The following is a 24,776-nucleotide window of genomic DNA, read 5'->3' on the forward strand; positions in this document are numbered from 1 at the left end:
AGTAGGCTATGGATGTTTTCCTACTACCTCATGTGTTTGGTGTCCTCGGTGGTGAAGGACGCAAAAACAGAAAATTTGGAGAGACCGAGTTTCTTTTATTTTTTTTATCCAACTTTTCAATTTTTACCACTGGCTTCATTTAAATTGTTTGAGCTCGGTGATGTTTTGCAGACCCGCTGCCAAGTGTCAGCAAATTATAGCGAGTCGGCCAATCGTAGTTCAGGCACCTGCTATTTCTGGTCTGGTATCGGCGCTGGCCCAGTATTATGCGCAGTAAGTCTTCCGCTGTTTCATGCAGCATCAGCAGCCAGAGGCGCCAGGGGAATCGTTAGGGACTGGATTATCTGTGGTATTGTCGGCGGAGTGGCCGAAAAATAACACTTCCGACTAGAAAACTGTAGGTCCACATTTCGAATTCCGGTGGAGAGTACTGCGATGCATTAAAATTTTCCCCCTTTATTTTTTATAAAACGTGTCGGAAAGCATTTCAGGATTACTTCGGCAGACATTCGAAATACTTGGGTAGTGATAGAATAAAAGGCATCGCTGTAAAAAGAACCGTATTGTGCATTTCGGCCGAAAACTCGCTGGGGAAAGGGTGCAATTAAAAAAAAAAAACACCCTTTCAAATGGGTGTATTACTTGGCTGAAACACTTTTCTATGGTGTACGGGTGTGAGTTAGGCAAGAAAACACCACCAAGGGTGCAATATTTAGCGTACAAATGACTCGCATGTAGGCTCCATAGTGGGGATAGTCTCTCGTGGATACAATGCAATTTGATTTCAAGCTAACCTGGGTTGTGACAGATGTCGCCAACAACAATGGCATATGCGACAGGTATACGTACATATTCAAGTCATTTATAGAGACGTTAAAGAGAAATCTTGAGATGGATTTGCAAATCGCCTTTCTGGGTGGATACTTGAAATATCAGCCTTACTGTGAGCATTGTTCTGGTAAGCCATAAAGGACGTAAGGACGAGACAGAGTGCAAATTTGCGCGCAAGCTCTTCGCATCGCCATTCGATTTGCACAGCTCTTCTCGGGTTTAGTAAAGTTTATCGATAACAAGGAGCATAACGAATTCTAAAGGACCAAAGGCCTATTGAGTCTTCAGGGACTTGTACTGAATGAGAACGGATCCATTTGCAAATCCAGCACGTTAACTAATGTCACGTCGTTGTGGTTCGGGCGCGAAGTTTTTCACCCTTGTCCTCAAGTAAACAATATCATCCGCTAAAACAGTTTTTTTTTTGCATTCCGCGCACAGTACCAGGATTCGAACCACCGCCTTGCTGAAATTGTTGCCGACCTTTAACGATAAACATTTTTGCGAAGCCGCAGGAGCATTTTTCCTATAGCAGTAACTAAGAGCAGCTTTTTTGGTGCGTAATAACGAGGTCCAGTGTACCCAGCTTTCCATTTTTTTATCGTAATGTTTTGTACTTCCACTTGTGTCGCGCTCGCGGACACTAGTCGTGGCAAAGGGAGAGTATGTCGGCGGCCTCGTGGTATCGTGGTGACAGGACACTCAAATATGTCCTCTAACAATATACCAATATGCAAAAAAAAAAAAAAACGCTGTAATACGCTTCATAGACGGCGCGTTACAAGTTCCACTGTAGGACCAACATTTTCTGTGGGGCCTTACGAGGGACCCTCTAAAAGCACCAGGATTAAAGCTTCCATTCAGCCGTAATGTGTTCCTTCTATCCTCAAGGCAGTGATCGGCTTGAATCAGACTTGTACACGTTACAAAAAAAAAAAAATGTAACCGATTGCAATTAGCGTTATTTCACTCAAAAATGTTATCGATTACAGTTACTAATTACTGCCCCTACGAAAGTAACTGAGAAATTACTAAAAAGAAATCGATTATTTTTTTCGTTAATTTCCTCCGAACTTGTATTAATATTGCATAAAGATACCGTAAAGAGAAAGAACTGGCCTGACACTTTCAGTGCGTCCTCCGCTGCTCTTCACACATTGCTTATCTTCACTAACGGTTGCTTTTCAGAAACATGTGCCGCTAATTTCTCGTTTTTCTTCTGAAGAAATCAGCAGTGACACTGGAAATTCGCTCGATGTGCGTGCTGGGTGGTAGGGTGACGTTGTAACGGATACGGTTACTCAGCATCTGAGTACTTTATGAAGCGCAGCACTTCGTTTTTGCTGATACTTGGAGAAGTCGCTCCCAGTTATAAGTGGCCTTATGTGGCCTTATAAACGTCTTATAAGTGGCCGTCGCTGATAACGAAACCAACATAACGAAACAAATACTGAACCCCCCGGATTGGCCTGTCTGAAAATCCGCGAGTATGCTGAGCGGCACGAATCTCGGGCGTTCTCCTGCAATTCCCGCCGAATTCAGGTTCTCTCAGAGCTGCGTAGTCTGCTACTTGTCCCGTAAATAATGTAACTGGTTACATGTAATTGGTTACTGAAAAAAGTAATTGAATTACAGTGAGTGTCACCGAGTAAAAATGTTAATCGTTAAATTACAAAATTACAAAATAATGCAATAGATTACAAGTAATTACATGTAATTCGTTACATAGGAGTCTGGAATCAACACTTCTCTGTATGCCATATGCCTTCAGGGTAGATAAGATAAAAAAAAAAAAAAACTTGGAGGACGCTTAAGCTTCGCCTTTGAGAGTAGAACGCGATAGCGTTATCGGGACCCGTTCGCATCGTTCGCATACGGCAAGTAGGCTTCGTTCACTGCAACACAGAACGTGGAAAAGCCAGCTTACAAAGACCAAGCTCACACCGATCCCCTTAAAGTCGGCTTCAATTATAAACCGAAATGCATTGCTGGAAAGACGTTTTTCCATGGGCAATATAAGTGGTCTTATATTAAAATGTGTAGGCCCAAGCACCATTTCTTATTTTATTGTTTGCTATTGCCTCGACGCGCGCAGGTCTGGTAGAAATGTTTGTTTCCTCGTAGCAGAATTTGGTTTTCTCAGTAGATTCAAATTACAATCGCACGCCGATTGGTACACAATCCGACGGCGAATCCGGCGCAGAATGGTAAAGTCGTACTTCACCATTTTTCTGACAGATTTCACTGAGAAATTCAATTTTCGTTCTCCAAAATCTTGCACCACGTGGAGGGCCTGCGCGGTCGATGTGGTTGATTTTCTCCGCCACCCGCGATCACACGCCGGTTGCCGACGCCGGATTTTCTGCGACACGGGGCTCTAAACGCTATCGCGTTAGAAAAACGGGCCAATTTGCACTTCGTCGAGCAAAGCTTAGGCACAGCGAAACTGTCAATCCTCATGTCTTACTGGCTGCTACTGCTATGTCTTAACTTGGTTTAACTTAACTACGCATGTAGGGAAAATATTCTAGAGCGATCATTTTCGTAGGTACCTTCAGTTTCGCGACATTTCGCGTGACTAGCCCTGGACGCGTCGGCACCTACGAGCGACAGCGTTCCTGGCATGCCACAAACGCAGGCAGGCTAACCATGGTTGGCACTGTGCCAAGAACGCTGTTGCTTGACGACGCCGAACGCATTGGAGGCTAGCCGCTCGATATTTAGCGAAAGTTGACGCGACTAGGCGCAGCCCATTTTATGGCAAACTCCGAGGCCAAGCGCATGCACACTAGGCGAAAGCTGTGCAGTGTACGGGCGGCGCGCAGCAGACGACACGCCGGGATGACCTCACTGGCGTGTGGGGAGGGAGTGACGTTTAGCTGCAGCACCAAATGCCTATTTATATAAAAAACGTTGCGAGGCGAGAAGGTGGGTAAGATTTCCGACGCTGCTCGAGGAGTGTTGGCGCTGAGCCGTGCTCCCTCAAGGGCTGCAGAAGATAGCGTCAACCTTTCCCTTTCCCTCAAGAACCACTTATCAGTGTCCCATTCTGATCTCGTTGAAAACCACCGAGCCGCCCCCAGAGGCACCGGCAACAGTCACCAACGCCGCAAACGCCGATGGCATCAAGTTCTGCGCGTTGCTGGTGCTGCTGCATGTCCAAGTTGACACAGCTGATAAAACTACTATCCTTGCTCCGTATAGCTCTCTGATAATTTGCTATCGCAATTGATGCTTCGCCTTTCGGGTGAAACTGCGACAAATTTTTTGCACGCCACCAAAATCGGAATTATAACAAGCTTCGCTTGAAAAATATATGTATGCAAATACATTCTATATCTGCTCGGTGTTGCTCTTCATTTATCATTTTTACTCGTATAACGCCCTATATGGGGCTAGCACTTATCGCACATATAGCACTTATCGCCCCCTTCCGTGCAGGGAGCTACATGGCGGTGGACGCGCAGCGGGTTCCGGCTGGCGTGTCGCGACTGATCACCCCATACCTGCCGGGATACCCGAACTCCATGGTGTGCCTCCGGCTGACGTACCTGGTGCACGGCCCGGGCGCCGAGCGTATTCAGGTGGTGGCCCAGGACGTCGGCAACCGGCCGCTCTTCTCTCTCGAGCGGCTCGCGGATTTCGCCTGGAGGACGTTCGCCATCAACATGACCATACACCAGGACGTGCGGGTGAGGCTGCTTCCTTACTTGCTTCCTATATACCATGGCGCATACCAACTACGGGGAATTGGCCAAGAAGCCGGTGGTTAAACGGGTGGGGCGGGGGGGGAGAAAACTTTAGGGAAAAAGTATTAACAGTGGATATTATCCAATGAAACAAACTGGTGTTTTTTTCTTATAGTGCTTCCTACATTTACAAATGGAAGATGCTTCTTCCGTTTCTTTTTTTCGCCTTCTGTGACGAAGCGTGCTTTTGACTGTCGTATCCCATTTATAGAATATTTTTTCTCTGCTAGAGACGAGACCTTTTTGCTATTTTAACGCGATAGCGTTTAGGGCCCCGTGTCACAGAAAACCCGGCGTCGGCAACCGGCGTGTGATCGCGGGTGGCGGAGAAACTCATCCAACCACATCGACCGCGCAGGCCCTCCACGTGGTGCAAGGTTTTGGCGAACAAAAATTGAATTTCTCACAGTGAAATCCGTCAGAAAAATGGTAGAGTACGACTTTACCATTCGGCGTCGGATTCGCCGTCGGATTGTTTACGAATCGGCGTCAGATTGTAATTTGAATGTACGAGAAAACCTAATTCTGATACGAGGAAACTCGCATTTCTACCAGACCTGCGCGCGTCGGGGCAATAGCAAGAAAATAATAAAAAAGGAGCTAGGGCCTTCACATTTTAATATGACCACTTATATTGCCCTTGGAAAGACGTCTTTCCAGCAATGCATTTCAGTTTAAAAGTGAAGCCGCCTTTAAGGGGATCGGCGTAAGCTTGGTCTTTGTAAGCTGGCTTTCCCACGTTCAGTGTTGCAGTGAATGAAGCCTACTTGCCGTATGCGAACGATGCGATGCGAACCGGTCCAGATAACGCTATCGCGTTCTACTCTTAGAGGTGAAGCTTAAGCGTACTCCAATTTTCGTTTCTGTATTCTTTTGCAACGAGTAAGACATGCATGGTCTTTAGTTATCCTTTTCTGTTCCTGCGTTTCTATACCCGCGGTCGCACTTTATTCTTTGTCGTTGCTTTATTTTGTCATTGTGGCCTATCGTGTTGCTGTTTCTTTCCTCTGTATTTCCCTTCTCCATATCTTCAGCTTCGTTTTCGATTTCGCTCCTTCCTAAAGACTAAGCAGGCGTTGTGCCACTCTTCATGCGCCCTCCCTATTTTCCTGTTCGGCCCAATGTATGGGTGAGTTTTCTTATCGGATAATTCCTCATCTGTGCAGCTTACTATCTCGTACGGCATCGCGGCATCGTCTGTGGTCGTTTGTGTTGGGAACTGTATGTATATAAGCGCATATATAGCGACTCGGGGTGGACGAACTTTTTATCGCCTTTTACCTCAGTATGTTCGCGCGTGTAGGACAGCATGCTCTAGATTTTTCGAACCTATGACGTTGTTTCTTCTAGCAGTATATTTTTATTGTTACTATTGCATCAAAAGTAGTCTATAGCCGTCACCATATGGTAGGAGTGAATACATCTTTCTCGATATATTTCAATAAAAAGAGGTGGTAAAGGCAGGGAGGTTAGGTAGTATATAGGCCACCTGGCTACCCTGTGCTGGGGTAAGGGGGTAAAACGAAATAAACAGGCACTAAAAAAGTTTAACCGCATTGGTAAATTAATTAGCCTGGTGCAATGCAAGCAAAGCCACATTTACCACCAGAATAGGCTTAGTTAGCGAACCAGAAAAGATGCGCAAGGATGGTGGCGACGCCGCCTTGAAGTTCCCGCACCAGTTCGCAGTGAGGTCATGAATTACGACAGCGTCTGTTGCGGCTTAGATTAAATTTTTTAGACAGCATTTGTATTCTAACGGATCCACATTTTGAACTCCGGATGCTTCGCGAATTTCTACTGTTTCCGCAACGGCCAAAATACGAGAAGATGCTTTGAAATCTGACATCACACTGATACGAAGAAACAATGAACACAGATAAAAGCATAGATGGGTAATAATGTTGAAATTAAATGTAGAAATGAGGTGAAGGGGGGCTGCCTCCTGCCACCTTGGCCGCGATTAGCACTTGTTAACTCTCCCAGGGTTAATCTTACGCACACGCGCGCGCACGCACTAAACTTTGTATGCACCACAGGAAAGTATCAAGTCGGCAAAGAAATGTCAACCGTTTTTTTCCTGTGCAACCCGAGGAACGGAATGTCCTAAGATCTCGCTAGCTCGGTTGGAGAATCGAAAGGTTGAAAATTTGTTGTGCGCGAACCGGACAGCTTGCCTTTGGATTCGTTCAAGGCTTTTTATGTGTAGTAGATGTATCTCGCAGATAGTACTTAACCTCGCGACTTTGCTCACATATAACCTTCAACAAGGCGATGATTTCCAACTTCGTTAACTGTCTGCATCAGGAAATATGTGTACAGGCGAGTGCATCACCTGGATGGGGGTACGATGCTCGCCTCTATACTTATGTTCATAACTGGAACAAAAGCTCATTACAGCCGACGCACAAAAATCAGAGAGTAACTTTCATACCAGATCGTACCCGCATCCCCAGCAGGGGTTCAACGCGAACAGCCTTTGGTCCATGAGCCGAGGTCGTCAAGCAAAGTCGACAAAACGAATCAGCTTCAAAAAACTTTGGAGGACGTTAAGCTTCGCCTTTATGAGTGAAACGCGACAGCATTCAAAGATCCATGACTGCTTCTCACGCTTCCCGGTAACTGCAGCTTATGTAACCGTGATGTTTACTTGCAAACGCTGTCGGCGAACGCTATGCACGAAATCGAGCTTTCTGGTAGAAACGCGGACTCTTGCGTGGGCCGATCCCGGAGGATAGTGCGCACCCGCTCGCCCAAAAATTACAGAATTTCCAGGTTTCTGTTATTGTTCCGCACTTTTAATATTTCAGTCTGAGAGACTTAGCATAAAAGGCACGCGCTGTCGGTGTTCTGCTTCATGACATTTGTTTGTGGATTGTCAGTTTCAAAATTCCGAGGAATAACTTCGTCAAGAATGTAAGGCAAGGTATGAGCAACTTCAGTGATAGAATGGTGTGGCAATATAATCGGCATATACCGCATGCCATACATCAAGACGTGGCATATATGTATACCTAAATATATACGGAAATTCGCGCTCACGGGACGCCGGAAGCGACACCGACACTATATTTTCTGTGACACGGGGCCCTTAAGGCCATCGCGTTAAAATGATTTTTCTGTGACACGGGGCCCTTAAGGCCATCGCGTTAAAATGATTGGCTCTGAGGGCTGAGCTGATAGTCTGGGATGCAAAAGTGTTTGCGCACTGCACTGCACCGCACTGAACCATTGTATTCTGAACGGCCCTGGTTGGCTCCATTGCTGAGTGGTGTGTAACGTAGGTGCACTTTCCCGCTTGCAGTTCTTCATCGAAGCCTACACGAACGCAAAGCCGGGCATAGTTGCCTTCGACGACTTCACGTACAGTCTCTTTCCGTGTCGCTGACTGCTTCGCACCTCGTAATGCGGTAAGCCGAAGCTGCAATATCTGAATGGTTACTACTGTTTCTTGTCATAATTTGAGCCGTCTTGTATTTACTGTTGTCTGTTGGAGTGCTTCAATATCACGGTTCAGTACCTCAACTTGTCTTTGCAGAGCGTACATATAATATTGATAAGTAACGAATGTTGCAGTTTTTCTTTTTGTGAGGTTTTGAATTAAACAATTCTTTGAACTCGGTGTTTCTCTGTGCCCTTAGACGCGCGTAGGAAACAGGTTATATTGGAGCAGTGCCCGTGGAAACATTTTGTGAAGCTAAGTTCAACCTAATTTCATAGAAATTTCCTCCTAACTATCGCGGCTACATTTTACTTACTTCTAGTCGTAATGCTGTTGGCCGCTACTAAATCTAAATGTGCGCCGCAGTACCCTTTCAAACATTCTGCTTGCGCACAGCGTCGCCACTGTATTTTTCTTGCATTACCTACAAAGGGGAAATGTTGCGCCACCGTCTATGCGTTTCCTTACGGGCGCTGTGCCGTCATGCGGGTGACGAAGATGCGTATGCGAAGCGTATCTCGAACGCAGCTTACCTCAAGACGTGGTCGTGGCTGCACATGGTTTTTCTTAAAATGAAAACTGACTCACAGCTGCAGGCGTTCTCTTAGAACTTCAGCGGCTCGCCGGCTGCTGTTCACGTTTGATATAATTTTACAACCAGGCACAAGTTACCTCATAATAAGGTGTTCTTGCATTGTTAGTGTACTTAGTGTTCTTCCGGAGTTCTTACAATCATCCGTAACGATATCATTCCTTCCACAGGCAATTCGATATTTGGAATCGTAAGCAGCCATGGTGGATACGTGGGTCGGCAATATATTATTTTACTTGCACAATTTTGTGAATGGTACATTTGCCCCTCTTTTTTAGTTTTAATGCTACGGGATGTTTATAGGGTTGAACAATTAGGCGGAATACTTGCATACTCAACTCAATAGTGCCCTTCAGATTTACTGGTGAGCTAGTGTGTTAATCATGATGGAATATGACAGCGCGCTTCGAAACAAAGACGTAACGCAGAGTGAACACGAGCGCTGGGCTGCAACTGTCGACTTGTTGCTGGATAGGATAGGTAAGGAATACAATTTATTTGTCCAACAGTTATTACTGGATAAGCATGCGTAAATACGCGTTCCAGCGTATGTGTGCAGCGCTTCAGCGAAGAGCGCGGATGAGTGGTAATAATTTTGTGTCGTTCTAACAGCCATCATACTGCACGAAACCTGAAGCCTACATACTGCACAGAAATTAAAAAAAGGAGAAAGATAGCGAGTGATATAAAGCATCTGACATTGCTGCGTTCAGACCCATAAAGACCTTTTTGTCAGATAAGGCGACCGAGGGGAAGCTAATGCACTTTTAATTCCGCTTCTAAATCTCGGCTGCTTCTTCAATCTCCCAGTCGCCTTGTCTAAGTTTGCATGTATCTAACGCGGTGATGTGAGATAATGCCTCACTCGCTTTCTTTCTCTTTTTTCTTTTCTTTTTTGCGCATTATAAAGGCTTGTGAGGTTTTGTGCAGCATGACGGCCGTTAGCTCGCATGAGTGGACAAAAATCTGCGTGGTTCTCTTCGCGAAAGTGCTCCACGCACGCGTTGGAACGTGTATTTATGGATGCTTATCCGGCAGTAGACCAACACTTGCAGTACAGCGCTCGTGTTTGGTCACTCTGCGTTACGTCCTTGTTTCGAAGTGCGCTGACATATTCCATCAATAGTTCGCATAAGGGGAAAGAGGGGCTGCCGTGTCTCTGCAATAAGAACATTGGATTTTGCACGAAGGGCTACCAAACATTCTAAGACTCCTTGGTAGCAGTCTCTGGAATCGCCCCTCTCAGATACGGGAAAGGCCATATTAGAATGGGAGCAGGAAAGCCTATCTTTTCTTACGAGAGATTTTTGAACTTGTAGCCTTCATGACACTGACCCACGCCATGTTGCATCTGCGCATCTGCGTATTATATTGATTGTAATGTTTACTTGGCCTTCAAGTGATCTTGTATGCTGAGCCCATGATAATTAATCTAGGGTTACGCTAAGAAACCCATGCTGCTTTACAATGTTTAGGTGCCTTCTTTCCAAGCAAAGGTGGGAGCTGTTTAATGGTTCATGCGCTTAAGTCGAAACTGCAGTTTTCTCATGAGACAAGGGCATCTCCCTTTACTTGAAGTGAACAACATCTAAACCTTCTCGTAAACCCTTTGGAGGTCACTAACATTCGAGCTAGAGGTCCAAATGCATACATCATCAGCGTAAAGAGAGCAGCGCAACCTAGGTGGTAATCGTCGAAGTAAACCCAAAATCACGCAGTTAACAAGAAAAGGGCTACGGACACTACATTGCGGTACTCCCTGCGTCCATCGAATCTAAATCCATGTAAGACCACTATCGTTATATTTCTGCAGCCACGTCCATGTTCCACGCAGGGTACAATGTATAAGATAGCATCCATTGTACAGCTTTGTACGGAACGAGTCTAATACATAAAAATGTCTTTCCCGGCTTTAACCCATATATTCCTTGTGTCCTACATGTAGTACACTTTTGTTCACTATTACTCCGCACATTTCTTATTAGAAAGCTGCAGACTTCTAGCCTGTGTTCTTGAGGTTAACTATTGTATGTGCAAATTTGGTAAGTTGTAGACCTTGTCGTGTGACAAAAAGTGGAACATTGTGGGCACGCGGAGATCGAGAAGGTCGCTATCTTATGGCAGAAAAAGATAACAATTGACCAAATATAATTTCCTGTTGCCCAGATCGTGAAATATTCATCGTGGGAAAAAGGCGCATGTCACAGGATATCTATGCTCAGTGTATAAAACTTTGTCTACTATGTTTCAAAAGGCACCGTCCTACATGTAGGACGCCAGGCAGATAGGGTGTGATTTCGAGAGCATACAGTAATGGGTGTGCCAGACATGTTATGCAATAGACTAACGTAATCACATTCGTGTCATATAAACTGTTTTGTTCGTTTTTTTTGGGGGAAGGAAGAGGTTCCATTGTTCAGGTTTTTGCAAACAAAGCTTCACAAAGGCTGAAAATTTTGAACCAAAGTGGAACTCGTGATGAGGTGGCCTCATCCATCTAGATTCTTCCGTCTGAAAGTCGTGCTGTGGCAGTAATGATAAGGAAATCGGTGATCATTAAGCAACTAGCATGAATCATTCGCCGCACAGCACTTTTCCGGCTGAAACTGTAGGCAAGACTTTGCAATGCAGTGGTGGTGGTGGTGTTGAAGCAGGCGGGGTTAGCCTGGCACACATAGCCGGCAATTGTTCCGCCTGATCCTCCTAGTGAGTTAAGATCAGGGGTGTCATCAGGTGTCGATGAGCCTCGTATCTCACAGGAAGGCAATCGGCAGTCGTCGTGCTCACTTCCTGATCACCGCGGGTTCTCTGTAGAAAACGTCTTCAAATGTCCTGTGCGTAAGACCGCTCTTTTGCAGGCTGTCGACCATCGCTTTTCTTTCTGTGTCAAACTGCGGCCATAGCCAAATGAAATGTTCGATGCCGCCAATGTCACCACAGAAGGCACAGAGCGGGGAAGCGCAACGTTGTTGCGTGTGCCGAGGTACACACGGGTGGCAGGTCTGGACCCCAATTCACGCAGTCAGACGAGGAGAGCTTTCTCGGTGTAGAATTCCTCATACAGTATTTTACATGTTGTGCTGGTTACGAGGAGCGCTCTACAGAGCCGGTGCAAGCTCCCTAAGTAACACATCTCAGTCCCCAGATTCCCCAGATTGTCCCTAAGGACGACAAAAGGTCGAGGGAGAGGGTCCGGGCAGCCTCTCTGGTCCTAACGCCACTTTCGGTGGCCGGCGCTACCTGGAACCGCGCTACGGCGTCGGTCCGATCTGGCGTTCGGTCAGTGTTGTGCCGGGCGAATTCCATGGCCCGGCACAAGCCAAAGGGAACTACTAGGCACCGGGTCAAAACACAGCATTCTTTTGAGAATCGCCCCAAACACAGCGGGAGTCGGGGTGCGAGCTCCGCCGGACGCAGGCGGGGGTGCATTGCTGACGGCGGGGGAGGAGCCGAGGGTGCGCACGTGACCGCTTCCGTCGGGGACGTTGGGCTGCCGTGAAGAAACCCGAGCCGGGCACGCACCTCGTATACTCGAAGCAGGCACGATGCGGGGATGAATGCGGCCTCCATGGTCGCCACACCATAGCTCTGGCCTCCCGTCTAGCAGATATCGGGGCACAAACATAACGTCTAGTCTTGAATAACCTCGGAGTCGGTTCGAATGCGGTACAACACCGTCGCTTCTTCGCGAGTAAGTCCATGGATCACAGGCTTCGGGTGGAGTCTTGTGGATCGCCCTAAAGTGATTACTGATTGCATCCTTAGTTCTGAAAAATACTTGGCGCTCTCACTGTTGGGACACATGTCAGCGCTAGGCGTGCAAGAGCGTACAGCTTTTTCGTTTCCTTCAATTCCTACGTGGGATGGAATCCATTGAAATATTGCGTAAATTCCCTTGTTCATAAGGTATTTAATCAATGCAAGAGATTGCCTTGTAAACTTGCCTCGAGGTAGGCCACGATGTAATTGTAACGCTTACTTTGAGTCCGTAAGCACCACGACGTCTCGTGCAGAAAAGGCCCATAGTTTCCGCAAGGCCGCGGTAATTGCGGTGCTTTCTACTGTTGTAGACGAAACTACACGATCCGGGCGGCCAGACCATGACACATCAAGGGAGGGTATGCAGAATGCTGCTGCGCAGCTATCTGTTTGTGCGCACAGCGAACAGTCTGTGAACACTTGTAGGTGGCATTGAAACGCTGGGCTCAAGTGGTCCAAAACTTTGCTTCGGCATTTGAAATGGTGCCTTTCGCCGGTAGGTGAGGTACACTGAGGCTGCAGGTAACGTCCGAAAAAGACCATGGCAGGTCGAGGCGACTCTAAGCCATTCCATTCCTAAAAATTGAAAGGTGTTCAGCGCCGCACGGAAATGGGAGCGAGTTATTGCTCGCTCGGAGTCTATTGATGTTGCCTGTATGAAACACACAGTCGTATGCTTTGGCAACGTCCATAAAGAGGGCGAGTGTCGAAAGGTCCGTCAATGCGATGGAGCTCGATGTGGCTTAGTAAGCCCAAGACACCGTCCTGATCACTCAACCGTGGACGAAATCCGGTCTTACACGATGGCAGTCTACTTCCTTGTCCAAGGTACCAAGTTAACCTCGTACATATTAGTCTTTCCATCAACTTTGACACGCATCATGTTAGCGATACTGGCCGATATGAGGCGAGGTTCACAGGATCCTTTCCGGGCTTGAGCACTGGCGCCACCCACGCTGTCTTCCACGCTTCTGGGATCTCTCCTGTGCTCCAAACGCGATTAAACATGTCCAGAAGGGCTCGTATTTGCTCGTATGGCAGATTTGTCAGCATCTGATTGCTGATCCAATCGGCACCCACAGCACAGCGTCTTCTTAATTTGCTCAGTGCCAAATCAAACTCGCGAAATCTGAATGACATTTCTATCACATGGAACGCTTGAGATGACGGAGGTTTCGCCACTCCTGCTGATGTGCCAGATATTTATTTAGACACTGCCAGCTCTTACACAGGGCTATAACAGGAGTGGAATACAAACATTAACTAAACAAATGTATGTACATTGAAAATTAACACAAGGGACAATAAAATAAAATATAACACCAAGAGACATATAAGCATATAACAGCATTAACCACAGATCACAAAGAAAAGTATATTGCCCCAACAAATATCCCCCCCCCCCCCCCCCGCAACCTCAACCCATTAATTCGTAGCGAGGAGCTGTGAGAGACTGCCCTGCGCAGCTCCGATCACACCCTGCAGGACCGAGTCCTGAGGTGGGCTGAGGAGGTAGCGGAGGCCTACCACGACTGGTAGGCGGACGTCTGGCAGCAGAAGGTGCTAAGACTGGAGCACACAGGCCTCTCTCCCCCCGGCCCCTCCCCTTTCTTAAAAATGGAAATAAAAGTTTATTCATTCATTCATATTACTTATAAACAAGGATATTTCCTATGTGTTGTGAATAAATGAATTGATGAGGATGAAACTGCTTCTTCAGACAGGGAGTTTCATTCTTCGATAGCCCTTGGAAGAAGCTGTACCTAAAACAATCGGTATGAATAACAGGAGAACGAATAAACATTGAATGACGGTGTCTAGGGGTTCCACTGGGAAGAATTTAAAGAAATCTGCATACTTAATAGCATGATAAATATCTTGACCTAATAATTCAAATATTTCATATTTAGTTTTAGCCTGTAATGTGGGTAGTGCTGTCAGTACGCAAAGTTGAGAAGGGAGTTCGTCCGCCGATATTTATTAAATATAAATCGGACTGCCAGACGCTGTATATTTTCGATTTTTGATATATTGCAGTAAAAGGATCCCAGACAACATTTGCATATTCAAATAGTTTTTTATGATATACATTTTGTTTCCTGATTTGCGAATGGTAAATTACGCCTCAGACACCAGAGCGACTTGTTGGCCTTGGCACACACATAATCTATAAGGTGGTTCCAGCGAAGATCACTAGAGAAAATCATGCAAAGGTACTTATGCTGCTCAATTCTTTTAAGTTCATGATTATTAATTTAAATAAGAGTAGTTTAGGTAATTTAACTTTCTAGAGACTGTCATAACTACGGCTTTTAGCGGGTTTAGCACCATTTGCCATTCATCACACCATCTCTTTATCTTCTGTAAATTTGCAGGTAATTTAACCTGGTCACATATTGTTTCTATTTTATTTATATAATGCAATCATCTGCAAACATCCTGATAGAAACGTCTATTTCATTTGGAAGGTCACTGATAAATAAGAGGAAAAAGGGGGCCCAAAACACTGCCTTGGGGTACTCCCGACTTAACAGATGAAATCTGAGACCTCGTATCACTAATTTTGACATATTACTCGCGAGAAAGAAAATAGGATGAGAACCATTTTGTAATAGTAGCATTTTTCAACATAACATCAATTTTTATTAGCAGTTTATGATGACACTTTATCAGATGCCTTCGCAAAGTCCATGAAGATCATATCCGTCTGTCCCCGTGAGTTAAGTTTCTGAAATAAGTTTCTGAAAGATCATGGGCTAATTCGATGAGTTGAGATGTTGTGGATAGGCCTTAACGAAAGCCATGTTGGCGGTTAGATAAATTATATTCATTTATATAATTTTAGAGATGTTTCGAGATATGTTCAAGAAGAAGCTCTGAACAGGTACTAGTAATTGATACCGGGCGATAATTTTTCTGATGTTTTCTAAGTTTTTCTGATGTGCATACGCTCGCAAAATAAAGTGATCGTAAGGTTATAATTGATCCACCAGCATAAAGTCCCAAATTTTGTATAAAAAGGAAGCGCCAACTGAACGCTTTTTCATAGCGCCAAGTTATGTGGCGCTATGAATTTTTTTCGCTGATGAGATGGCCATTTTTGCTTTTAGATAGGAGAATGCATGGATAGTATAAATGGCAAAAAAAAATCAGTGCCTTACACGGTACATGGTATATGACGAAGTTCTTTCAGGAGCTCACCTTTCAGTGCACCTCTCCAAGACTTGTATATTAACGTTGAAACTTGATAATTTGTACGTTGACTGTAATTCTGGCGTAATACCTTATCACTACAAGCTCCACAAAACTGTTTTTCATGTATAACGCTCACGGTGTGTAACGTAAACAATGGATAATGACACTGCAAAGAAAGCAATTGAACTGTCGTAGTATAGCGAAACCTTTTATGATCACCAGATATAGTCCTAACACAGGTAGAGTGGAGAAAATGGACCGGAACTGCACTGTCATATAGGCAAAGAAGTGCTATTCTTCGCTACTTGCTTTATCTTTTTGATGTGTGTCAACAATGCCTTCCAGCTGAACAGGGTCAGTCGCATTTCTTAAGCATCTAGCAGTCTTATACCAGCAGGTTTATCGCTGTCAATAATCGCATGGAAAGTGCAGTCCCTATTGAAATCAGAAAATTTATTTAGCCTGTGTGATGCGACTCCGCATGGCAAACCAACTATTTATTTGCACTGTTCTAACAAAACTGCCATGCATTGCAAAAAATTGGGCAAGAAAGTTCGCACAAAATGTTTATATTTTATCACGCCAGTGAGGACCGCGTTTGCACAGTGACTTATATGTAGGACGGCTGCAAAGCGGTAGTCACAACAAAAATTTTTAAGAAACTGCTGCTACTACATTCTAAAGCCTCTGAAACTTTTTATTAAAAAGTATTCAAAAAATTTCACTGGGCAAAGTTTATGCACATGATTTAATATGGGAATTACTCGAGCTGTTTTACATGAGCTGGGCACAGCTTCGTCTAACCACGAGTTGTGAAATATTGGCAAAAGCGCTGTGGTGCCTGCCGGAACGAGATTATCACGCAGCATACCGTGTTACAGTCTAGTCCTGGAGCAGTTCGTTGGCGGTGTGGCAAGTGCGCATTTTAATTTGATTTGCTAATTTGCGCATGTTTGAATGAATATAGCAACATCTGCAACTGAACAAGTTCTTAGTTACGACACCATTTTGTTTACAAATAACAGGTTCTTCGACCATTCTGCAGGGTCGGCTCCTCCTTTCACCTTGTTCTCGTGTTACTACCGAATGGTTTCGGGACTTTCTAGGCTGCGCCTCGAACCTATAGGCTGCAACTCTGTTCTTGTAAAGTCAACAGTGAAAAAAAAAATGAAAGCATGTGAGAAATTAACTGTTACTTTTAATTCGATGAATGCTCCACCTTCGCTCTGGCTGTAGTAGCTCTGGCTGAGGCTCCGAGAGGTAGGCCTACTAGGTGGTATCCAAATCCGTGCCACGCGACGGTTCCCTCCGAGTGAAACACAGATCTCGAAGGCTTTGCTTTTGAAAACTGCATGTGTCGGAAGTAGTTGCGGAGCCAGAAACTCGTCATGGCCGCCATGCTTTGAACGGATGCGTCTGAGGAAATGGTACAGCATCGTGCACGTAAATGCGGAAGACTGGGGTTCGATTCCCACTTGCTGTACTGGTAAGTTGTCTTCGCCCACTTTCATAGCCCATATTTTTATTTCAATGAAAAAGAACAGCGGATTTTCGCTATACTTCGTTTCATTGTTAGCTTCGTCTGCTTGTGACTAACAAAAACCGAACCCCTTGATAGGTGGTGTCCTAAATATTGCACCGATGACGTCTTTTCGGCTCCGCAATCGCTTCTGGTGCATGCTGTTAGCAAAAGCGTAGCCTTCGAGATTTGCTTCTATTACCAATAGTCGTTACTTAGGCGTGGTTTTGTACGCCACCTACTCCCCCTTACTCTCCTCGCTCATTTTGGTAAAGGTATATAAAGGAAGTCGTCGTTCACTAAAAGTCCTGCCGCATCCTGTTTTTACTTTCCAGATCGTTTCATCTAATTCCACGTGGACGCCGGAGGATACGAGCGATGGCGCTACGAACGTCGCTCGAGCCTGGTTTCACTGAGGAACGCGGAGACCCGTTTCATCTAATTCACTCACATTGTTTGCGTTCACGTGATTCGTTCGTTCTGTTTTGTAAATATGCTAAAACATGTGTATATAATAAACTATCTCCGTCGTTTTCTCCGGATTTCTTTCTACGGACGTTTCAGTAGCTTGCGCATATAACCTCTGCGGAGGAGGAATCTCGACTCTCGGGACGAGAAGTTTTTGGGTGGCGTCTAGTCCGGTCACTTGCGCCACTACATGCCATACTACAGAGTCGCAGCTTCTGTCTAGGTGCTACTGCGCCAAGTAGTCCATCAGTGTTTGACAGCGCTTTCGGTTTCATGCATGGAACATATGCTGAACGAACGTAGCTTTTTCTCTTCTCCACGCTTAAGCTAACGCTTATCAGAACGTAGGACTCGGTTTTTTCAGGAGCGCTCTAAACTGTGTGCGCTTTGCTTCGTGGCCATAGTTTTACGCGAGTGCAGTGATAGCTGACAGCAGTCGACGTTCTAGGTTGCTTTCGGTAGATTGACTGAACAATGAGGGGGGGCACTAAATGAGTTGAGCATTAATGAAACAGTGTTACTTAGTACGCAGGGTACTAAGTAACACCTCCGTGGAAGTGACACCTGTGGCGTCGCCCTGTGCATGAAATGTCTAGGGTGGTCAAATGAGACGAGTACCTCGGTTCCTGAATGTTTGCTCTCACGACAGCTTCACCTCGAAATTTTACATTCCTTGGGCGCAGCAGGCCGGCACATGGAACTCTTTCTACAGAGCATCACCGTGAATACACCTACTGCCCTTCCATTACGTCAGCGAGTGACTGGGAATAGTATGTCTCCGCATAGCTGTTTGGGCTAGTAGAAACCGTATACCTGAAGTAACGTCCTGCCCCTTATTCTTGAAGAATTTCTGCGAGGACAGGGCGAAAGGTACTTTAAGAGTCGCTGCACCGTTGAGGTATACGGAAACATATTTCTGAGGATGTCTGCCTCTACAGCGAGGCAAGCGACCACTGGATTACAAGGGACAATGTGAGACATTCTGATTAGGAGTTACTGTCGTTAGTCTCGCCACTTAGCCATGATCACCTGGGCAAATTGTTGTCGCTGGAGGCCAAGTGAAAGCGAGATTTCATGATCTGGCCCGCTTTGGCTGTTGCGAACACCGTGTCCTATAACGTGGGACCTGCACGTTGGCAGGCAGTGTTGCCAGGTCCGACGAGGCGGCGTAGCCAAAAGCTAGAGAAGTTGTAGCCCAAATGTAGCCAAACAGAAAAAAAGTGCAAAATATTTCGTAGCCAAATATAGCCATTTTTATTTGTAATTTTATTTGTGTATACATTTTCACATTGGACTACGGCAATCCTTTTTTTTTTGCACAACCCGTCGTAACAAAATGTCCGTGCTGCCGTAACGGTCGGCCCTTTACATCAACAACAGCGACATCATGCTTGCACAGAGCACTTTTTGGTTGGCCCCGGAAGCTCTTAAGTTCCAGCGAATCGCTGCAGAGGGCGAATCAGTGCTTTTATTTTATGACAGATAGTACTAAGTTATTATTTTTAGTTATTTACAGTAATATTAACTATGAACTCTGCTTTCTAGCTGCCATGAACACAAAATAATGTTCAGCGTCATCGATTTCTCACGTTATCTCTGCCTACGGCGTAGAAGTTCAGCTGTCCAGCGATCAGCGACGGCGACGTGATCGCGGCTTCTTTTTTGATGAGCTAAAACAAGTCTTTCGCACTATGATATATTGCGTTATTTGTCTCTCGTCGTATCTTGTTTTTCAGATTTCTTTGTTTTTGTTTTTCAATTAGCTTAGCCCGGATTAGCTGGGACACACACTACCTATATAGTGTCAATTTACATCAACCTGGCCGCCGTCTTAGGTCTCTAGCACGCCAAGAACATGCGTTAAGAAAAGGGACAGGCAACAGATGCCACCTACTGTCTGAATCGGTGTACGCGGAGCTTTAAAAGATTACTGCGCAAACAGGCACACTAGTGTAAGAAGAGTGCAGTCGTTTTCGGCGACGAGCACGTCCCGAACTAACTCGCTGGAAATGGTAAAAGCCGCGACGGCTTTTAATTGATAACAGTGGTAATGCTTTGAAAACCAGCTCCTGTCAAAACGCAAACCATGTTGATGGCTAATAAAGTTTTAGAATAGGGGCCCCAAAGAGCTTTGCTGGTGTTAGCGTTGGGGCATGCAGGAATGAAGGGTTTTGGAATAGGCGTTTTGCGTTTGCACATAGCGTATTGCGTTTGCAGCGTCACTGTGGCGTCAAAGAAAAGCTGTAATAAATATTAAAATAAAATATACCATTTTATCATAAGAAAAGTAATTTAGATTTTCATGTTCTCGCCTTTAATTACAATTTACAACTTATTAGATTAGCAGCATGCAACTTGTTGCGCTTAGTTTTGAGTAACCAACTTTACGCTCCTTCACCCAGCCAAGTCAATCCGTCATAGGCCTACGAGCCATGAAATCGACAATTGAATTCGGAATCAACGGCGTATACTGAATCAATATTCATTACACATGCTAGTTGAGAGAAAGTGATAACTGATATCACTTCTAGCTTTCGAACTTCACGCGTTACCACGAATCGAGCCCAGTTTTGTGCTAGGTTAGAGCCGTCGCTTCGATGGGCGCCGCCTTGTTTGCTGACGAAAGCTTTTGGGATAGCTTTTGGGGCGCCCTTTAAATCCATGAAATAGCGTGCCTGATGCAAAACTCAAACACAGTTTCCGTCGTGCGCATGCGCAGCGGCTTCTACGCTATTGATCTGGGGCTCCAATACGTTTGAGGCCCGTATTTTAAAACTCTAAAAATTGCTCGGGTTTTGCGTGCCAAAACCACGTAAAACCCCACCACGATTGGGAGGCATGACGCAGTGGGGGACTCCGGATTAATTTTGGCCACCTCAGGTTCTTTAACGTGCACCTAAGTACACTGGCGTTCCTGCATTTCGCTTTGATTGAAATGCGGCCGCCGTGGCCGGGAATCAAAGCCGCGTCATCGTGCCAGCAGCACGACACCTCACAGGCTATAAGCTAACACTGTGGGTGAAGTTCTTGGGACGTGGTGCACTGATGTCACCGTGGCAAACATGTTTCGATATTGACAGAATGATTGTGCATCCATGACGTTACGGGCAAACCATTTCACGCACGCACACACGCACAGCCACGCGGTCGGCTCAGCCAGCTAAAACACAGCCTTCGAGATTTGCTTCTATACCCGATCAGAGCCACCTCTGGAGCGTAAATTAGGCGCCACTTATAGCCCAAACACAGCCAAGTCGCAGATTTACAGTAGCCCAAATATAGCCACATAGCCAACTCGTCCAAGTCGACGCCAAAAAAATTTTCCCGTAGCCCAATTTGGCTGTATATAGCCAAACCTGGCAACACTGTTGGCAGGTGGGATTGCACCAAGGAGGTTTTCAACCTCCTTGGATGGCACCAGACCCTGTTTAATTACGGATGCTTACACGAGCAGCAGTGGTGGTTAACGTGTCATGGCTTACCCTCGCAATATTGCTTTCGTCGCATCTACTTCCAGTGAATCAGCCAATCATCGCGCACTAAATTGTGTCCCAGAAAACCTTAGCCAAAGTTAAAATGTGTTGGTGCACCATTGGAAGGAGGCGGCTTTCAGCACGTTGTTTGGTCATTGTGGAGAACACCTTTTTAATCCTACTTGCACAAATCGTCCAGATCAACTTCGTAAGTCTTAAGCTTGGAATTAGACCTTCAATAATATTGTTACCCGCCGCGGTGGCTTAGTCAGCTAAGGCGTTGCGCAGCTGAGCACGAGATCGCGGGATCGAATCCCGGCCGTGGCGGCCGCATTTCGATGCAGGCGAAACGCAGAAACGCCCGTGTGCTTGCGTTGTAGTGCACGTTAAGGAACACCAGGTGGTCAAAATTAATCCGGAGCCCTCCACTACGGCGTGCCTCATAATCAGAACTGGTTCTGGCGCGTAAAACCACAGAAAGAAGGATTATGTTCGCGTTACATGTCCTGCAGTACTTCGTTTCTTAATTTCCCTTAATCAGTGTGGAGAAAAATAGAGTATGCATTGGCACAATTTCTGCCAACGATACCGCATCCCTTTGTTGCCGCTAACTGGTCACCGGTTTGTGGGAGCCTTCATTCAAGTAGTACACATTCATAAAGCCTCCTTAACCGGTTTGAAAGAAAGCTTATCGACGCCGTCGTCACGCCTTGCTTCGCCGCTAGTTGCCTACATTCTCCATAGCATTTCCTCGTTTTCTTTCGAGATGCGGACCGGTTTCGAGAGAATCGACAAGATAGTGGAGCTTTAGCTTTGCGTGATAAGTTAGGCCCTCCGTTCAAGCGTCGCCTCTCCGCGTAAGACATGCCAACAAATCAACGCTTTGAATATCTACCGAATATCTACCGTGGAATCAAATTACTGATGCAGTGAAGAACTGGGCCTTTAGAACATGCCTTATCGCCAACGTATCACCAAAGCTGGCGTTGTGGCGCCACCTGCTATGGAAATCAAAGTATATTCTCTCGGCTCGGAGACGCCTCTCTAAGCCTATAGCTGCATCAAACAAACTGATTCCAGTAATGACAAAACATCGCTGACAGCGTGAGATGGGACTTAAGTGATGGCGGGTTTTGCCATTAACGGTCTTGCTGTCACGACGGAGGTCAAGGGTGGTCTGCGTTGGCCTGGGCACTTTTTATTACGCAATCACGGTAACCTTCCGCATTGCCTGCCGCCGTAACCAGCGGTATCAGACGCCCATTCGTAGTGGACCTAATTATGTATCACGGTAGCGTATCACGCAACGCTCTAGTGACGAAGACTTCGAGGAGCTGCGGGCCAACTCAATTCTGGGCCAAGTTCATCCAGTGCTTGACGGCTGGGCCTAGCGTTGCGCAAGTCGAGCGCCTCGGGCGCGCGTCTTCGGCCAGCCGGTATCTGCGTGCTGACGCTGCTCACGGACACCGCCGTATTGACCGCAGAGAAAGCAGCTCTACACACAAGTTAGTAAGTATAAGGTATGCAGTTAAACTTGGTCCAACTGGAGATGTTGGGAGCAGTACAGAAATTATAAATTTGCTTAAACAAATTATTCTATTTAAAAATATTACGGCAGAACTCGCTTTTACGATGACTGCCGACGTTAATGCGACTAGCAATCAAGCAATGTAAGCGAGACAGCGTATTGCAACTGCCGAAACGCGTCATGTATGACTCTATGAGACATCCACTGCATGCTGGCTTCTCTCTCTCGCTTCCCTCTGAAAAGGTTGCGCCGTCTAGCGGTGGGCGATAGAAGTCGTACTTTTGCGTAGCCTCAGAGACGGCGCCGGTGGTGCGCCGGTGCGGGCTAACACTGGGTCTTAATCCCTCGATTCCCGCGGACATTCATGACGTTGCGCTAAAGGGCCAAGCTGCTGTGTTTGAGGAACACGTGTGATAAACGTTGGAATCCACCCAGATCCGCTGAAATTTTAAGGAATGTTTTATGAAAGGGAAAGCGGGAGCGTAAAGAGACTACATATAGACACAAACTGGCTGAATCGGGCTAGCAACATACAAGAGAGAAAAAAAACATTAAGGGGAGTGCTTAGAACTTTCTAAGAATGTGAAGGCGAAAGCCTAGTTGGACCTATAGCGATGTGGAATGAAGCTCTGAGCCAACACTGCGACGTATATACAAAGCGCGCGAGAGTGCTGCCGCCGTTTCCGGGACGTTCAACGGGCGCCGCCACTGACATTTCCCTCCTCCTCCCCAGCGCCGCCACCGCGTTTGCCCTGAACGCCCCTACTGCGCTGCTGCGTACAGACGTGAGCAGCCCTGTCTAGAACGCGGGAACGGCGGCTTCCGGGGCTCTCCGGAGCCAGCCAGCGACGTCTAACGGTAGTTGCTGGGCCCAAACGTGCCCAGCACCTACGGTCACACGTCGGACCTAGACAAGGCTGCTCACGTCTGTGCATTTCCCTGCTCCTCCCCAGAGCCTCTGTGGCCCTTTCCCTCAACGCCCTCCAGCGCTGAGCGCGACGGGCTGTATGGGAACGCTAGCAGAGAATCACGTTTGCAAACGTTAGCGCTGGCCCCATTACTCCTTTCTTGATTCCACGCACCGCCTCATATTCACAGTAGCCCCCCAAAGTCGTCTATGCTGCATTAATTGCTACATCCCACTTCCCCTTTATTTTATGATGAGCGGCGTCGGAGCCAGCTGTGGAAGAAGACGAACGCGCGAGCAGTGGCACGAGCGCCAGGCAAGCGCGAGGCGAGCTCGCACACTTTTTCTGTATCTCACAGTGACCTTCAGCCATAGAATCTGCAGATTTCACGCGCTATGGGAATAGGTTGAGGCGAAGCTTTCATTGGTGTTTTTTGAAGAACGCTGCTTCTGCTTAGTTACCATTTGGAAGTAGAGCCCAAACGACCCACTTGGACACGCATGGAGACGATGTAATGATGGCGATGGAATGACCACGACTGCATGGCGATGATGAAATTATGACAATGGTCTGACAATGACGGACTGATGGTAATCTCCGCAAGGACTACGAAAACCACACCACGCTACCCACGTGACTCACCACAGACCTCAGATTTCACGGTGTCCGGTATCGGGTCAGCTTGCTACAAGTTCAGCCGAGTTTACTCGGCGAAAGACGGACCGAACAGCCGCGTCAAACTCCAGGAAGGAAGGCAAAGAAAATTTTGCTTTAATAAAATAATTATGCGCTTGAAGGCGAATATTTATTGCAGAGAAGATATTAAGGTAGCGATTGCTGTTTTATTGCGTCATTTCGTATAGCCCAGAGCCAGTCACCGGTACATATGTAAATGTAGGGGTAGGTGGGCGTATATATGAAGCTGATTCGTCTGCCACGTGACGTGGAAAAAACATATTTTAACGCTATAGCGTTTAGGGCCCCGTGTCGCAGAAAATCCGGCGTCGGCAACCGGCGTGTGATCGCGGGTGGCGGAGAAAATCATCCAACCACATCCACCACGCAGGCCCTCCACGTGGTGCAAGGTTATGGCGAACAAAAATTGAATTTCTCACAGTGAAATCCGTCCGACTTTACCATTCGGCGTCGGATTGGCCTTCGGATTGCAATTTGAATGTATGAGAAAACATAATTCTGCTACGAGGAAACTCGGACATTTCTACCAGACCTGCGCGCATCGGGGCAATAGCAAACAATTAATAAAATAATTAAAAAAAGGTGCTAGGGCCTTCACATTTTAATATAGGACCAC

The 24,776-nt window shown here is 46.3% G+C and overlaps 1 protein-coding gene across 5 annotated transcripts in view; it reads left to right on the forward strand.

Annotated features, from left to right (window-relative positions):
* Positions 1-17,629, forward strand: part of LOC119466148 (uncharacterized) — a 39,534-nt gene extending 21,905 nt beyond the window's left edge. For all 5 annotated transcript variants that reach the window (XM_037726642.2, XM_037726643.2, XM_037726644.2 and 2 more), the window contains 3 exons: positions 4,273-4,523; positions 7,885-7,990; positions 17,423-17,629. In XM_037726642.2, coding sequence (XP_037582570.1) covers positions 4,273-4,523; positions 7,885-7,968 — 335 coding nt within the window. In that variant the 3' untranslated portion in view covers positions 7,969-7,990; positions 17,423-17,629. The remainder of the gene's footprint in view (positions 1-4,272; positions 4,524-7,884; positions 7,991-17,422) is intronic.
* Positions 17,630-24,776: the final 7,147 nt, after the last annotated feature.

This window comes from Dermacentor silvarum, chromosome 10 (assembly GCF_013339745.2).
Source record: "Dermacentor silvarum isolate Dsil-2018 chromosome 10, BIME_Dsil_1.4, whole genome shotgun sequence".
Lineage (NCBI taxonomy): Eukaryota > Metazoa > Arthropoda > Arachnida > Ixodida > Ixodidae > Dermacentor > Dermacentor silvarum.